The 17,318-nt window shown below is 50.9% G+C and overlaps 1 protein-coding gene across 3 annotated transcripts in view; it reads right to left on the bottom strand.

Moving 5' to 3' along the window:
- Positions 1 to 17,318, bottom strand: part of LOC133349684 (double-stranded RNA-specific editase 1-like) — a 150,867-nt gene that overhangs the window by 3,616 nt on the left and 129,933 nt on the right. For all 3 annotated transcript variants that reach the window (XM_061563332.1, XM_061563331.1, XM_061563333.1), the window contains exons 8-9: positions 15,974 to 16,155; positions 2,690 to 2,868 (exon numbers count right to left, since the gene is read on the bottom strand). In XM_061563332.1, the coding sequence (XP_061419316.1) occupies positions 2,690 to 2,868; positions 15,974 to 16,155 (361 nt within the window). The remainder of the gene's footprint in view (positions 1 to 2,689; positions 2,869 to 15,973; positions 16,156 to 17,318) is intronic.

Below are 17,318 nucleotides of genomic sequence, written 5' to 3'. Positions count from 1 at the left end.
AGATATTTACATATATCCGTGCGCTCTGAAGTGTTTGTAATGAATGCTGATGTGTTAAATGCCTTAATTGTTAAAGCATCAAGTGTTCATGATAAACGAGTATTAAGTGAAAATATATTAATGGCATACCAAGTGTTTACATATCAAATGTTAATTCATAGCAAGTGTTAAAGGATTAGGTGTTCGCGTATTGAACGCGACAGTGGTAGTAATGTATGAAACTGTATGCATTAAACATATTTATTGTTTAAGTGGTAATGCATGGATCAGCAATGTGGTAATGGTTAAACTATTCACACTAATTTTATTCAGTGATAATTTACACAAGTGTCTACAACGAACAAAGAGGATCCTTGGTGAATGTCAAGTATTTATTTATAAACATCAATCCTCTGCGATTCAACTTTGGGAGGAAAAATTCGAAAATAACTCCGACACTTACACACCGGGTCTGGCACTGATGTGGAAAAATGCATAAAATTATTAAAGTATGAATGAATTAATTTATTTAACCGTTAATGTATTATGTGTGGAGTGTCAGTGCACTGGCCATTCCCATTCAGGCCAGAAGCAGCTGCATTAAAAGCTTCACAAAACTAAAAAAAAGTATCAAAATTCAAAGCCACACGCAGAACAAGGCACGCCCTTGTTTCAATCCTACCTGACCCAGCTAATGAGCAAACTCTGGAATAAAATATAATTAACACTTAATTAGGCTCGCGTTTAAAACGCGATGAATACCTGTGCACCGCCGCACTTCAAGAGTCCTGCGATCTTATCGAGCTGTGGGGTAAAGCAGCCACAGATGTGCGTGCCCGCGCTCATTAATGCGCGTGGGAAGTGAGGTGCGCCCGAATCAAAAGCACTTCCTGGTGCTGCGCAAAAGGCTCCTCTTAGTAATTGGGTTCCGAGGAATGAGGCCCCCTTTCTTGGGTGTCAAAGTCACAGCGACACCGATTCGCACTTTCACGTCTTTCATCTCCCGGAAACTTATTAAACCTCCGAAACAAGAGGCTGGGGGGGGGGGGATACACCAGAGGAAGAAGGCTCTATCCGCATACAATTAGCCCCACAATCCCGGAGCAAAGGAGAAAGAAAGGGGACGAGGCAACACAGCGTGGCACACACCAATCCTGCGGCACACAACTTTTAAAGGCGGTAAAGGTATTTCTGAACTAAGCGCGATGGCTGGGATCGCTTCGTACGCCCGCGTTTAATTAACGCTGACGCGGGGCGGACTTAAAAGTGCGACGCGCATGTGGTGCGGCTAACGACACTAGTAGTAAGCCGAGTTAACCGGGCTAAAATCAAATTCTACCTGCGTTGAGGTCTGTGTAGTTTCCCAGTGGCACTTGTTTTTAAGTTGTGGTTTTCATTGGAGTGAAGCTCTAAGCTAATTCAGTCCGGGTTTAATTGTAGTCGAAGGAAGTCGAAAAGTGCAGCCTAATTTTTGGAAGTCTGGGTGTGTTTTAGTCAGGGTATACGTTTAGTTTTTGCTCACTTCAGTCTGCGTGAAAGGAATTACAAGAATGAAAACTTGTACCACACCACCGAATGCACACAGTGACGTGCAAACAATACATTGATAGACATGAAGCAATGCACAAGCAAAACAAACATGTAAAATAAAAAAGTGAAAACACACACGCACAACACACACGCATGCATAAGCCGTTTAACGGTTTCAAACATGCACACACGTGCACTGGGAGCGTTATGGCGAGAAACATGCCAAGCCACATTCGTATCATCAATGCGAACTTTGGTACACCAAAGCTACTTATTTTAGGTCAAACTGACCTAGGGGCGGCAGAGGCCAGGTTGGTTCCAACTTAAATTTTCACTGGTGGTATGCACCACGGGCAAGCAAACGGACCCACATCACCGACTTTGTGGTTCAGCAGTAACCAACAATTTGCCGGGACATGCAAACACAGAGCTCTCCTCTGTGCAGCCTGTGTAGGCTGCCGGGGCAAGTCCAATTTTACGAGCATCTGTCAAGGCCGGAACGGTGCCCGGTGGGGGTGATGTGGCCAGCAACACTAATAGCCAGCCGCCTTTGTCTCCCCCAGTGTGAATGTTTATTTACTGCCCAAGACACTCATTTAAGGTCCGTGTCAACCTAGGGGATGGGGGGGGGGCAGGATTGGTTCGACATCACCAGCAATTAACGTTGGCCGTGGCCAGAAATCAGTCTCAGGTCGACCGGGTTCATGGCACGGTGCGCTCACCAACACACTGCCGCACCCCCCCCCCCCCCAATAAAAACAACAGCTGCCGTTTGCCACTAAGTGGGGTTGACATCACCTCAGCGCTTGTGCCAGGCTATGTAACAGCCTCCCGTATCCCCAAAAAGACAAAGACCACCCATATGACTGTTGGGGCAAGTGCTGTTAGCGAGCACCTATGAAGGCCGGCACTGTACAGGAGGGGATGGGTGGCCAGCACCACGTCCGACCGCCTTTGTCTCCCCGGTGGCGATGGTAACACACCGCATCAGGTACTCATTTGAAGCCGAGTCGACCTAGCAGAGGCCCAGGACCGGTTCAGATAAATCGTCACGAGTGTTGGCCGTGGGCAGGAATAGAACTCTGGTCATAGCCGGGTTCGTAGCGCAAGTGCGCTAACCGCGACACCACCGCTCTCCACGCGTACAAGCGCACGCACACACGCACGCACGCGAGCCCACCTTTCCATAGAGCCGCACCCATCGGGTGAAGAAGGCGTTCTTGGCGAGGCGAGAGGGCCGCCCCGTGTCGTCCTTGCCCGTGGTGGCATTGACCACCTCCAGGCTGTGGTCGCCCACCGTCCAGTTCACGCTGAAGCTGGGCGCCTTGCCCGGCTGACGCGACTCAGCGTTGCTGATTCCTGCACCCAAAAACAAAAAAACAAAAAATAAACGATGGTAACGCTGCCCGGCGGAATGCGCAGCCGCCCACGCCGGAGCCAGTCAACCACCTTCACAAGTGGAAAATCAAAGGAGGCCCCCGCAGTGTGACCACGGGAGATCCTGGCCAAACTGCAGGGGCGTGCGATGTGAACCTGCTGCCAACTTCGCAAATTCAACAGAGGCAGCAGCAGCAGCAGTAATTAATTCAGCCTCACCTAAAACCAGATATAGATCTCTGGGTTACTATTCACGAATCCAAGAGAGGCAAGAGGATACCTGCCCACATGAGCAGAATGTAGAGGGAGAGAGTGCAGGGCATGAGAATAAAAAATAAATCAATCTGTATAAACAATATCTCTAACGACTCGACTTGACATTTGTGAGGACCCCAGCATGAGTGTAGTGTTGCACGTGTAGGGGTTATTACGGGAGAAACGGCGGACAACAAACACAGGGCTGTCGGCACTCACATACACGGGGGGTCACACCGACGTCCGCATCAGTTATTGCCCACGCCCCCAGCCCTCGGAGGCGATCCCTATAAAAGGTGGAACCCAAAGAGCTCGAGGGAGTTCGACACGAAGCTGACCAGTGAAGATCCAAGACTCGGAGATTAGGCCCTGGGACTCCCCGGTCTCGCCGTCCTTATAAGGGCCGAGCCGGGTAAGCCAGTGGCGCGGCCCAAGAGCTTCCAGACCGCTGCCCTTATCAGGGCAAGGCTGGTTAGCTGGTGCCGAGATCTGTGCTTGCCAGGGCCAGATCAGTCAGCCTCCCGTAGCCCAGTAGAGGAGGACTGGGGGACAGGACAGAGGGCTTAGTACTAGGGTGGGTTTCCCATAGTACGGGTGAAGGGGCCGATACCCCTTCAACTATTGTATCTGTCCCGGAGTTAATAAACAGTGTGTCTCAACTTCCTCATCGTCTCCTCATCAACTTACTACATCTGGTGTTGGAAGTGGGCCAAGCATGGATACGAGACGGAAGACTCGTGCCCAAGACCCAGGAGAGGATGACGACGAGGGAGGGGCAGTGCAAGACATCGCCGCCGACGTACCTGCACAACTGCTGCCGGCTCCGACATCGGCGGGGCCGTCGGAGAGGGCCGGGACGTCGACTGACGAGTTGGCGTTGGCTCACTCACGGCTGGCGGAGCTCTTGTATGCAGCGGCCGCTATGCTGGAACAAATAACTCGCCTGGGGCCGGGAGGAGCGACGCGGCGGGAAGATGGACAACGCCCGCCAGAAACTCCCGCCTTTACAACAGCGGGGCGACTCGAAAATCCCGCCACGAAGACAGTAGGGGCGGAGGGAGGAGTCCCAGCTCGTCACGCGGGAGACGGTGCCCAGCCAGCAGCCGCCACGTCATCGGCGGAGGCGGGTCGCGGTGGCAGCCTATCAGGGGTTGAAACGTCACCACCAGCTGACGCCAGCACCGACCATACAGTACGGGGACGCGCTACGGATGCTGCAAGAGACGCTCCAAGAGGATCGGAGACGGAGCCGACATTCCAGCAACGCCTGCCGGCCCTGCAGGTATTTGTTGCAAGCGACGGCGATTGGGGGGGGTTCCAGCGCCGGTTCTTGGCCCACCAAGAGATGGCAGGCTGGTCGGACAACGAGGCGCTGTGTGCTCTCCCGGCGTTATTGGACGGCGACGCCCTGGGCACCCTCACTGCTGCACCCAAGTCGGCACGCTCCACCATTCAGTCGGCGCTGCAGCTGCTGGCCACCGTTTATGGGCCGCCCTCCGATTGTCGCCAGCTCTTCTATGAACGGCAGAAGGGTGATAAGGAATCGCCACTCGCTTATCGCACGGCCCTGCTGTCATTGGCGAAAGACGCTTTCCCGCGTATGGATGAAGAGGGGATCGACGCGATGGTGGCCGAGAAAATTTTGCTGCTGGCTGACGATCTGGACTTCACCATCTTAGCGCAGGACGATGCGGATATGTCATCACTGCGGGCTGCAAGGCACATTCACGCCAATCTCATCTCCCAGCGGAGGAAGGCGAACAAAGCTGCTGCACGACACACCGTGGCGGCAACCTCTTCTGGAATGGAGGGAGCCTTCGCTGCGGATCGTTCTGCAGGATGGCGATCTGCCGAGCGACCGGCTCGGGACGTTCCAAGCCACCGAGACCAGCCCAAGTCCTCTGGAACGCTCGTCGTCTGCTATAATTGTGGCCTCCGGGGCCACGTGGCGTCCGGATGCCGGGCTCCTCGACAGCGCGGTGCGAGACCTGGAGCTGCGGACGGCCCTCCTCACAAGCCTTCGCAACATCCTCGGGCAAGTCATGGCACCCCACATGTTCGGCCTGCACACACACCCACTTTCCTATCACATGGTCCGATACACAATTCTCGGGGGTTGGGTGCTGGTGCGTCGGGTCGCGGCATGTCGGGGAGGGCGCTCCAACCGGGCCAATGGTCCGAGTTGGCTCACCGAGTTGTGGCTGCATCAGCGGGGTCGTCCGTTGTCGCGGGGCATATTGACGGGGTGGAGGTACGGCTATTGGTCGATACGGGAGCTTCGGCAACTATCATTTCAGATTTGATTTATAATATCCTGCCCGTTCAGAGTCGCCCGTTGCTCCCTGTCGATATACCGTTTTACGCTGCGAATGGGGGCTCGTTGGGTATTATCGGTCAAATTCGAGCGCAAATTTCGATAGGGGACATTAAACTATCTGGCCCGGTGTTCGTCTCCTCCTCGCTGGCTATTCCGTGCCTGTTGGGGACAGACTTTTTGGCCAAATTGCCCATCAAAATTCTGATTGACCAGCAATGCATCGAGCTTCCATCGGGCCGACGTATGACGTTCCTACCTGCCACCCCTGCCGTGCGTGTTGCCTGTGCTACGGTACAGGCGCTTGTTGCTCGGACGGTGCGTGTACCCCCGGGGGCACAGATGTTGGTACCCCTGCGCTTGCGTCGACCGTTCGATAAAGGAGTCTCTGACCGGGGCGTTATTTTGGGACCATCTAGAGCCGGGGTGAGTGGGCCAGATCTGGTGACGGCCCAGACTATTGTTAAAGGGGATGGGGACCCGTTTATCGCGGTCCTCAATGTCGGGACACGGACGGCAGTGGTTTCGCAAGGTACCGTGTTCGCACATGCGGTTCCGGTACCTGCGGAAACGCCGATCATTGGCCAGGTGGCCACCGATTCTCAAACGCGATTAGCCTCAGACGCTGACGAGGTTTGGCTGGATGCGTTGTGTGCTGAGTCACCTGACCTGTCTGACGCACAACGTGCTAGATTACGCGCCTTATTGCGAGAATTTTCCGACGTCTTCAGTAAACACAAATACGATATCGGATGTACCAAATTGCTACGCCACCATATTGACACCGGTGACAACGCTCCTATCCGCCAAAATCCTTTTCGGTTAAGTCCCGCCGAAAAGGATCATGTCAAATCGGCTGTAGATGACATGTTGAAATCGGACATCATTTCTCCCTCGACCAGCCCTTGGGGTGCACCCATAGTGTTGGTCAAAAAGCACGACGGGTCCCTAAGGTTCTGCGTTGATTTCCGGCGATTAAATAAGATCTCGGTGGCCGATGCTTATCCGCTTCCTCGAATGGACGAATCGCTGGATGCCCTCGCGGGATCGCGATTCTTTTCCACTTTGGATTTGCTCTCAGGATTTTGGCAACTTCCCTTGGACGACGAATCCAGGCCCAAAACAGCTTTCCGAACGCCGCACGGCCTCTTCCAATTCAATCGCTTACCCATGGGATTACACTCTGCTCCCGCGACGTTCCAGCGCCTGATGGAATTGGTCCTCGCTGGCTTGCAATGGGAGGTGTGTTTGATTTACCTGGATGACGTTATCGTATTCAGTAAGACGTTCGAGGAACACCTTGATAGGCTTCGGGCCGTCTTTCTCAAAATGCGCGCTGCTAATTTGAAATTCAAGCCACAAAAGTGCCATTTGCTGCGCGAATCTGTTAAATATTTGGGTCACATCGTCGGCCGGTCAGGTATCTCAACCGATCCCGCCAAAACGCGTTGTGTCAGCTCCTGGCCTATTCCCACCTCGGTGGGGGAGGTTAGAAGCTTCATCGGCTTTGCTTCATATTACCGCCGGTTTGTTGCGGACTTTGCTTCCATCGCTAAGCCACTACATGCCTTGACGTCAAAAGGGGTCAAATTTCATTGGGGGCCGGTGGAGAACGCCGCTTTTGTCTCTCTTCGGGATGCCCTGGTGGGGGCCCCGCCGTTAAGCTACCCCGATTTTTCCATGCCGTTCGTGCTCGACACGGACGCAAGCAATACCGGGATTGGAGGCGTGCTGTCACAAATTGTGGGTGGCGTGGAGCGCGTTGTGGCTTATGGTAGTAGAGTACTGTCCCCGGCCGAGCAGCGGTACTGCGTCACCCGCCGCGAACTGTTGGCTATCGTGTTCTTTATCCAACAGTACCGGCCATATCTGTACGGCCGGCATTTCACCGTCCGTACAGATCATGCAGCGTTGCAGTATGCCCTACGAATTAACCAGCCATCGGGGCAGTTGTCCCGATGGCTCGAGATCATGCAGGATTTCGATTTTGAGACAACTTACCGGAAGGGGATTCGCCACACCAACGCCGATGCCCTATCACGCCTGCCGATCGCCCCGGATTGCACTTGTTTCTTGGGTTCGGGCCGTTGCAAATCGGCAAGTGACGGCCGGGATCGGGTTCTTGCGGCCGCAGTTGATACTCCTTCGGACGCTGGTCCTATTTCGGAGGGTGGGAGTGATTCCCTACTTGGCTTGTCAAGTACTGAGTGGGGTCGCCTCCAAATGGAGGATGCGACCCTCCTGGCGCTACGACGTCGCGCGGAAGGATCAGGTCAAGGGAAGTCGGGCGTTGACTCATGGGGGTGGTGCCAGGGCTTACTCATGCATTGGGACGGGACGATCCGCCGTCACAGGCTGGTGGTGCCTTCCACGTTGAGGGGTAGGGCTGTATGGGCTGCTCATGAACGGCTCCTGCACCTGGGTACCCTCAAAACACTTGCCATGCTCCAGCTTAATTACTTTTGGCCGGGCATGGCAAGAGACGTGGACGATCTGCTGCGGTCCTGTACCCAGTGTGCACAACGGAAGCCGCCGGCGAAGGGAGCCAGTCCACCGCTCCAGTCCATTTCGGTCACCCGGGTTAACGAGCTGGTCGCCCTTGATATTTTGGGACCGTTTCCTTCCACGCCGAGGGGTAATAAGTACCTGCTGGTTGGCGTGGAATATTTCACGCGATGGCCTATGGCTTGGCCCCTCGCCAACCAGTCCGCAGCGGCCGTTGCGGAGGCTTTTGTTCAGGGCTACGTCCTCGACAAAGGCGCTCCGGAACGGTTGTTGACCGATCAGGGAAAGAATTTCACTAGTACCCTTTTACACGAGGTATGTGGCCTTCTGGGTACAAAGAAAGTTCGTACCTCGCCTTACCATCCACAAACGGATGGGATGGTGGAACGCTTGCATAGGACTCTTACGTCCATGCTATCCCACCAGGTATCTGAGTCCCAAAACGATTGGGATCTACGGATCGGGGGAGTCCTGGCGGCATACAGGATGGCTCCTCACGCGGCGACCGGGTTCTCGCCATTTTTTTTGATGTATGGTCGCGAGGTTGACCCGCCTGTCGCGACTCAGCTGACGATTGCCGCGCCTCATGCTAAGTCGAAAATCGCCGACCATGTTAAATTTAACATCCTTCGCTTGGCGGAGGCACGGCAGGCGGCCATGCAAAACTCTGACTCTCGCCAGAAACAAAACGAGAGATTGCGGTCGCGCCGGACTCACACGCACGAATGGCACCCGGGCGACCGAGCATGGTTGCACTGCCCTCAGGTGCCATTGGCCACCTCGGCTAAGTTGTTGCGACCATGGAGGGGCCCCGTTGAAATTGTGCAGGTTGTGCGGCCTCAATGTGTGCGCATTAAGTGGGGGAAGCGTCGGTGGTTTGTGCACCCTTCACGGTTAAAGCCATTTTTTGCTCCGCACGCTTCCTCCCACGTAAATGGCCGAACATGTGGGGAGTCCTCTGACTCCGGGGGGGTGGGATCGATGCCAGCCTCTGATCCACTAATGACTGTCCCGTCTTCAGGAGCCCCAGGACTGAAGCCCTCTGGGCTGCCAGCCTCCCCCGTGGGGGGCGGCGCTGGCACGTCCGGGAAACCGGACGACCAGGCACCTGCTGATGCGACACCTGCCACTGACTCTACCAAGCCGGCCCCTTGTGACGGGCCCGCTGCACGGACTCGCGCCAAAACGCGCCGGTTGTTACGATTAGCTTTCCGCGCGTGTTCCGTTGCTGCGGAACCCGCTCATTGTATATATGTTTTTTTAATGGTTGTATGTGTGTGTAATAACGATGACCACGCTATCTGCTTGTTGCTTGCTGTCCATGTAAGTGTGTGCGTGTGTTGGGAATGGACGGAGAGTCTGCTGTGGTTGCTGAGTTTCAAAGGGAGTGTGTGCGCTGCTGCGTGGAGTTGTTATCTTGATGGTAAAGTTAATTATTAACGTGGGAGCGTCGGGTATCCTGTGCTGTACCATCTCGTGGGTCACCGTGCGCGATGGGCTTAATTGAAAAAAAAAAATGTTTTTTTTGGGCTGTATTATGCTGCGAGGTGCTGTGTGCGATGCGGTCGTTGCATGAGAGGGAATAACTGTGTTGTGGTTGAAAAGTTACGACGGGATTGATGGTGTGTTGGTCGCCTGCAGATTTGCTTGCTATTGTGCTTCAATGTACGCGTGTGATCGCGATATGCTGATTGCATGTGCTGTTATACCGTTCTGTATATGTGTTGCGGTTCCGGGTGGGGGGTTTTTTTTTTTTTTTTAGGGAACCATCGGTTGATGTTACGCTTGTTCTTGTTATTGTTACTGTTACGAGGCACACGTGTATTGACGGTGTTAATCTTTATTCTTGGGGGTTGAGGGATTGTTGCAGCCGGGACGGCTGCGAGCTGTACAGGGGGGGGTGATGTAGGGGTTATTACGGGAGAAACGGCGGACAACAAACACAGGGCTGTCGGCACTCACATACACGGGGGGTCACACCGACGTCCGCATCAGTTATTGCCCACGCCCCCAGCCCTCGGAGGCGATCCCTATAAAAGGTGGAACCCAAAGAGCTCGAGGGAGTTCGACACGAAGCTGACCAGTGAAGATCCAAGACTCGGAGATTAGGCCCTGGGACTCCCCGGTCTCGCCGTCCTTATAAGGGCCGAGCCGGGTAAGCCAGTGGCGCGGCCCAAGAGCTTCCAGACCGCTGCCCTTATCAGGGCAAGGCTGGTTAGCTGGTGCCGAGATCTGTGCTTGCCAGGGCCAGATCAGTCAGCCTCCCGTAGCCCAGTAGAGGAGGACTGGGGGACAGGACAGAGGGCTTAGTACTAGGGTGGGTTTCCCATAGTACGGGTGAAGGGGCCGATACCCCTTCAACTATTGTATCTGTCCCGGAGTTAATAAACAGTGTGTCTCAACTTCCTCATCGTCTCCTCATCAACTTACTACACACGTGGCACACACTGAAGAAAGCTGTATACGTGTCCACTAATAATCACGTCTTCCTTTCCGAGTGTGGCATCGAATGGAGAAAATCAGATGTAGGGAAAGAGTAACGAGCAAGTTGGAGAACAATCCAGAGAAGGAGAAATGGTGTGTGAACTGGGGCACATCGCCAGAGGCGAGAGCTTGACGAGGTCAAATCTGGAAGGCTATTTGAAGAGAGACGTTAAAAAAAAAAATGCTCGACTTGAAAAAATTGACGACTCAAAAGAAGCAAGGGGGAGGGCACCAAAGGGTGAAATGAAGACGCTCAAGATCAGCCTGGATGGAGAACGTTTGAGCTCAAGACAAAACATTGGGCAAAGGACGAAAAGATGATACCTTCATAATTTAACACAGCCTCATGGGAGTACGGATATTGTAGGTTCGCGTGTCTGGTGGTGTGCTCCTGCTCATTTATAGATTATTTTGTCTTCCTCAGCAGAGAAGGCAGATATACATCTGATGTATAGTTGTAGATGGCTCTCACAACACATTGGCAAACGTGAAAACATTTGCCAATAAAACTTTTGAATGGTCACGAACAGTTTTCCATTAGCAGATGAGCAGATAAGTTAATGTGAAAGAACCTGTCATATGAACAGTTCTGAATTGACATACCAAGTCTGCATTAGAAGATAATAAGTTAACATTGGAGGAATTTGGCATATAAATAGTTTCTATTCGCATATGTACATGAACATGCCTTGGTCAATCCACTGCTGGATGAAGGCCTCCCCACGCTGGCAGTTATTGGTGGCAGTTGTTGTGAAATTTCGGTCACAGTTCCTATGATCACTGTTACATTGCTTATGGCTTTATTTTGGTGATTTCAAAAAGTTTTTAGGTTTGGCCATTTTTGTTTGTTGTAGTACGGAGTTAGAATGATGGCTTTAATCTAAGTTGTCTTGTGGTTGTTGTTTGACTTGCATCCCACTGGGATTTTTGCACACAGCGTTGGTGTACGGTGCTTTTTTCTGGAAGACTTTGCAGTTTTGTACTGGATTTTTCTGTTTGCGCATAGTCACTTTAAGATGTTTTCTTGTTCATGTTTTAGTTTTTTGTTTGTTGCGGTTGCACCCGATTCAAGAGCCGAATGGGTCACAGGGCTATACCTAATAAATTAAACTGAAGTTATGACCATACCTCACCACACTGGTTAGTGCGGGTTGGTGAAAGTGTAGAGCATAAATGTGGGAGAATACGAGTACACACAACAATTGCAGCCCGACTGCAGCCTACAACACTTGGTTCATGAGAGGTGGTCGCTCATCCAAGCGCTATACAGGGCCAAAGCCTGCTTAGCTTCCAAGATCTGAGGAGGTATTTCGTAACAGACCATGTACGTATATTTTCAGCATATCTCGAGTAAAAAATCTGATGAATTGCCGCACGGGAACACATTCAAATGAATGTGGGTCGCTAAAAAGGAAAACATGTCAAAAGGTAATTGGCAATCCCGACTTCACTGTTATAAATAAATGTAATTGGCACTTGTTAATTATTACAAATTACCGCAATTTTCAAGGCCCCAGAACTGTTCAATGAAGTGTCAAAGTCAAAAAAATTGTTGTGAACTCATTGCTGTTAGCTTGTTAAATAAAATATATGAGGGTGGAAAAAAGGAACACACACCACATATAGGCATGATCAATTGCAATGTTTTTTCTTTTGAGCTGTGCATGGAAAATAAAGCAATAACCAGGACCGTTCGTGGATGAAAACCAATAAACATCTCGTGCAAATGTGTGCTAATAGAGACTATAATGACAAGATGAGTATGACTGATGTAAATTATTTAAGCAGGCCAAAGTCCATTGAGATTCATGACATGCTGCAAAAAGACCCAGGAATCCATAGTTGGGTGTAGTTCTGCGATTTAACTTAGCGTGTTAGTGTTCTAATTTGCTACCTAGATTTTCACGAGAATACAACAGCCCACTCTCGCAAACGAGAGCTAAAGCAGCATTTTGGCAAACTCCATTCTCCACGTGCCACACCAAGGTACGTACTTCACCCCTTCCGTTCACATCTCCTGCAAGTATCCGACGATTGCTAAACACAGCCCTAGTGGCGGCGTAGAGAATGCCGATTCAAACAAAGACCGCGTGTGTGTAAATGTATCCATAAGAGGTTTTTTTGGGGTTAGATCGCGTAAATACCAAAGTGTCGTTAAACCCGCCACCATCCGACACAGCCAATTAAAAAAGGCTCGTCACGTAAACAGAACGTGCCAATGTTTTACGAGCACAGCACACCGCTTGTGTGTTGGAGAGTAAACCCACAAGACTTACAATTCGAGTACGACGTTTTGCCGTTAATAACAACCTACATCATCATGTGACATATTTATATTTATGCGATCTAACCCAAATAAAATCCCTCTATTATGGATATTGGTCACGAAAGGCCAACGTGTTAAACCGTGTAAATGTAAAATGTCGCATAGCCCTTTTATCAATCCACTGCTAGATAGTCTCCCCATACTCTTCAGGTGACGGGGGCTGAGCGAGCATACTTCACCACACTGGTCTGTGTGCAGGTCGGGGTCGAGGGAATGTGCTCCGAAGCTGCCGCTTCCCTCCGCGTGGAATCTTTGCACCGAATAATTTGAGTGGGTCCTTTACAATGCGACGCGCGACATGTTTAGTGTTATTTGCATTATTATTTGTAATTGATTTTTACCCCCCCTGGACACGAGCGAATTTGAGCGCTCCATCTCCGTTGATTGACTGCCTCTCTGTGCACGTTCCCTCCCTTGACCGTCACACCCCTTCATCGTCCTTGCACCACCGGCCATTATCCCTTCGACAAGTGTGTCCTGTCCAAGTCCACTTCCCTTGCCTAACAGTCAAAATGATATACAGTAACACCTTGGATTGCGAGCATAATTCGTTCCGGAAACGTGTTCGTAATCCAAAGCACTCGTATATCAGTTGTGATCACGTGACGCTCGGCAGACAAAGCGTATACACGCACTACTCGTAATGCAAGACCTCGCTTGTTTATCAAATTAATATTTATTTAAAATTTTAGCTCGTCTTGCAAAACACTCGCAGACCAAGTAACTCGCAATCCAAGGTTCTACTGTAGCATGAACCTGCCTGTGTTCCCATATCATGAAAAAAAACTGTTTAGTATTATTTGTATATTTTAAAAGTGATTTATTTACCTTTGCTCACCTATCGTGCTTTTTTGTGTTGTTTGTTGTTGTGCCGTTTTGAAAAAAAGAGCTTTACAGCGCATCGGATTCCTTCGGTATAAATACAGATTCTGATTCTGTTTGTGCACCAAATTTATTTGCACCTGAACGGCGTTAAATTGGTAACACTCTGAGCGCCGTGGTAGCATGGTGCAAACTCCACGTTATAACGGCACTACACGCTTTGGCAATTAACCACGGAAATGACTCTGGAGGTGTGGAGGAATCTCACCGTTTGCCTTTGTATAAAACCTGGCTTAGTGGTCAACACGGACCATGGGGCTGTGCTGCATCTCACAGAAACACTCAAGACTAATAAACACAAACTTATGAGAATGGAATCCTGATTATTCTCATGAGCACTTTCAATCTTTTTGCGCGAGTTCAGTGCAGCCAAGGAGTTGATTAAGGAGTTTGTTGTGGATATAAATAGGGTATCTGCAATGTAACCCTAATGAAAGCTACAATTTCCCCCCCTTTTTAATTTCACAACTTTTGCATTCGAAAATGTATAAAGGCAAATTAATATTCACTTTTGAGATGTAATTTCTTACATTCAAACTTCACGTGTTTTTTCTAAACGACAGCATTTAGCCTTTGATTGATTACACTGGAGGATAACGATAATATTTAACCTCGTGTAATTAAACAAAAGTATAACGAGACTATGATGGAACGAAGGCTGATCAATAAGTATCCATCAGCCGCATGTCCAAATGCCTCGAGGAACTAAAACATATACCAACTTTGGGCCTCGACATCAGCTTCCTGAAGAACTGAGGTCCACAATAATCTCCACCCGTCTTGGCAAAGTACCAAATCGTCGGTAATGGAGAAGTCCACGTTGTCGTGAAGATAAAAAAAAATCGGGCAGAAAATGTTCACTCACCAACGAGCGACATGGGCAGAGAATTCGTCGCAACTTTCAACATCCACCACGCATGAGTTATGCTACAACTATTTGACTTTGGAAAGATGTTTGCCATTTTTGCTTATAACTCGAGAATAAAACATTGTACATGGATGAGCAATGCAATAAAAATTCAACAATGAAAGTATCTTCGCAAAAAAAAAATTTTTGTTTCTTATTGAGAGGGGGTGACCTTTCATACTTCCCTTCCCATAAAATCTAAAATAATTGTCTCTTTATTTATTATTTATTTTCTTTACTACTTACCTTTCTTATGCTATTCTTTGCGCACGGTTGAACTTTATTTTGCGCGCGGTCGTAATTTACTTTGCGCAGTCGGTGTTAGCCGCTGAGGTCGTGACGGGGTTTCTTTAATTATTCCTGTTGCTCTATGCCCCCCCCTCCCGCACCGTCCCCGTTCCGTTGTAATGTGGCACCGATGCACGACTTTATTGAGGGCGATATTGACACGTGAAACGCAGACTGATTGATTGATCCGACGAGCAGAAAACAACTTTTAACGGAGTGATGGGCTGGTTGCGATTGCTCGTAAAAAAAAAACACCTGCCGAACCTGCCGATGATCGGCTTATTGAAAGAAAATCATCCTCCACACCATACCAGTACTGGATGTGTTGGAATTTTTTTGTTTTGTCTGTCACTTCACTCTAAACTCAACAATGTTAGGACAAAGCATAAAGCCCCCCCCCCCCCCGCCCCGTGTAGAGCGTCGCCTTCCTGTGTAGACGGAAGGTGCCACACGGAATCGAGTTACCGAATCGGTGTCGAGTTGAACCTTTGCATCATGCCAATTCCATGGCAAGAGCACCGCTAGCAGGGTTATACATCTCCCAAGGTCCCATCTCCCTGCGAAAATAAGCAATCGGGTGGCGTTCACCCCCGTTGGCGGCCGTGAGATATGGAAATTCCGCATTCCCATGTTGGACGAGAAACCTCTCTAAAGTCCCTACGATTCATGACCCAGCGTAGGGAGTCTTGCTGTGAAAAACAAGTAGCGGCGTTCCACTACGCCTCGATAAGCAGTACAGGGAGTCTCTATATGACTAACTGACCAGTACTGGGAGTATCTGTACGACTCATTAACCAGTGCAAGAAATTATGACTATGCATGCTGTGTTCTGCTATTATTCTGTAACCAGGGCAGGAAGTTCCACTACAGCTCATTAACCAGTACAGGGAGTCTCTGTATTAAATCAACCGGTGCAAGAAGTTTTTGCCATGCAGTGTTCTGCTGCGGTTATTTAACCGGTGAAATGATTCGTTTGCGAGACTCATTAACCAGTGCATAGAGTTCCCCGTCCACTACGGTTCATTGCCCAGCACAGGGCGTCTCCAGTTTGATAGGCGACGCGGTGCGGTGCTGGTTAACGTTCACCTTAACCCTCTTCTAGTTAGGGTGGGGACGGGGCACTCACCGCTGAGCAGGGGCCGGTTGAGCTTAAATAGCGGGGGAAGCTCCCCCACGTCGGCCATGCGCTGGCAGACGGCGCGTGACAGGTGCTCGCCGTGGTACAAGCTGCCCAGGATGATGCTGTCCAGGTAGATGGGATCCACGTAGTGGCTGAGCAGTGAGCCCTGGATCCCCACCACGTTCCACCTGTAAAGACGAGCCAAGGCAAAGATCCACCCCCCCCGTATAGCCTCTGACAAAACTGTTGGGGCAAGTGCTGTTAAGCGAGTAGTGCCTTTGAAGGCCGGCACAGCGCACGAGGGGGTGGGTGGCCAGCACCAAACGCGGCCGCCTTTGTCTCCCGAGTGGCGACGTTTACACATCGCATCAGGTACTCAATCGGGGCTCAGCCGACCTAGGTGAGGCCCAGGACCAGTTTAGATAATCGTTACCGGTGTTGGCCGTGAGCGTGAATCGAACTCGGGTTGCCGGGGTTCGTAGCACGGGGCGCTAACCGCTACACTGTGTGCGCACACCCGTGCACAGTGCTGCTCACATCACTGTCAATCGATCAGTTGAGACTGCCAGGTGGCTAAGCAATGACCCGCGCGGTCGGACTGTGTGGTTCAGCTCACAATGTGGCGTGCTTAATTCCCGGCATGCGTTTTTCCCAAGCGCATCGTACGACGTGAAGCCCAACCTTCGCACAGCGCGGGAGTCGGCTAACAACTCCCCCCACCCTCCCCCCCCAAAACCAACTAGCACACCCGTGTGGACACCTGCCCACTCACAAAAACAAAGATCCCCCGTGTAGCCTTAAGAGATTGTTGGGGCAAGTGCTCTTAGCAAGCACCTATGAAGGCTGGCGCGGCATACGAGGGGGTGGGTAGCCAGCACCACACCCGGCTGCATTTGTCTTCCAAGTGACGATGTTTACACACCACACCAGGTACTCATTTGAGGCCGAGTCGACCTAGGAGAAGCCCAGGAACGGTTCAGATAATCGTCTCTGGTGTTGATGGCCATGAGCAGGAATCAAACTCGGGGCCGCCGGGTTCGTAGAGCACAAAATGCTCACCGCTACACTACCGTTCCACGCACACACTGATACGCACACAGAGACACAGTCACACACTCGTACGCACACAGAGACACACAGACACACACAGAGACACAGACACACATTGGTACACACACAGAGACACACAGACACACACTGGTACACACACAGAGACATACAGACACACACTGGTACACACACAGAGACACACAGACACACACTCGTACGCACACACAGAGACACAGACACACACAGAGACACACAGACACACACTCGTACGCACACAGAGATACACAGACACACACTCGTA

The sequence above is a fragment of the Lethenteron reissneri genome, chromosome 31 (assembly GCF_015708825.2).
Source record: "Lethenteron reissneri isolate LAM-NWPU_2019-01 chromosome 31, ASM1570882v1, whole genome shotgun sequence".
NCBI classification, from domain to species: domain Eukaryota; kingdom Metazoa; phylum Chordata; class Hyperoartia; order Petromyzontiformes; family Petromyzontidae; genus Lethenteron; species Lethenteron reissneri.
The sequence above is the reverse complement of the archived record's forward strand: the minus strand, read 5'-3'. Positions and strand labels throughout refer to the sequence as shown.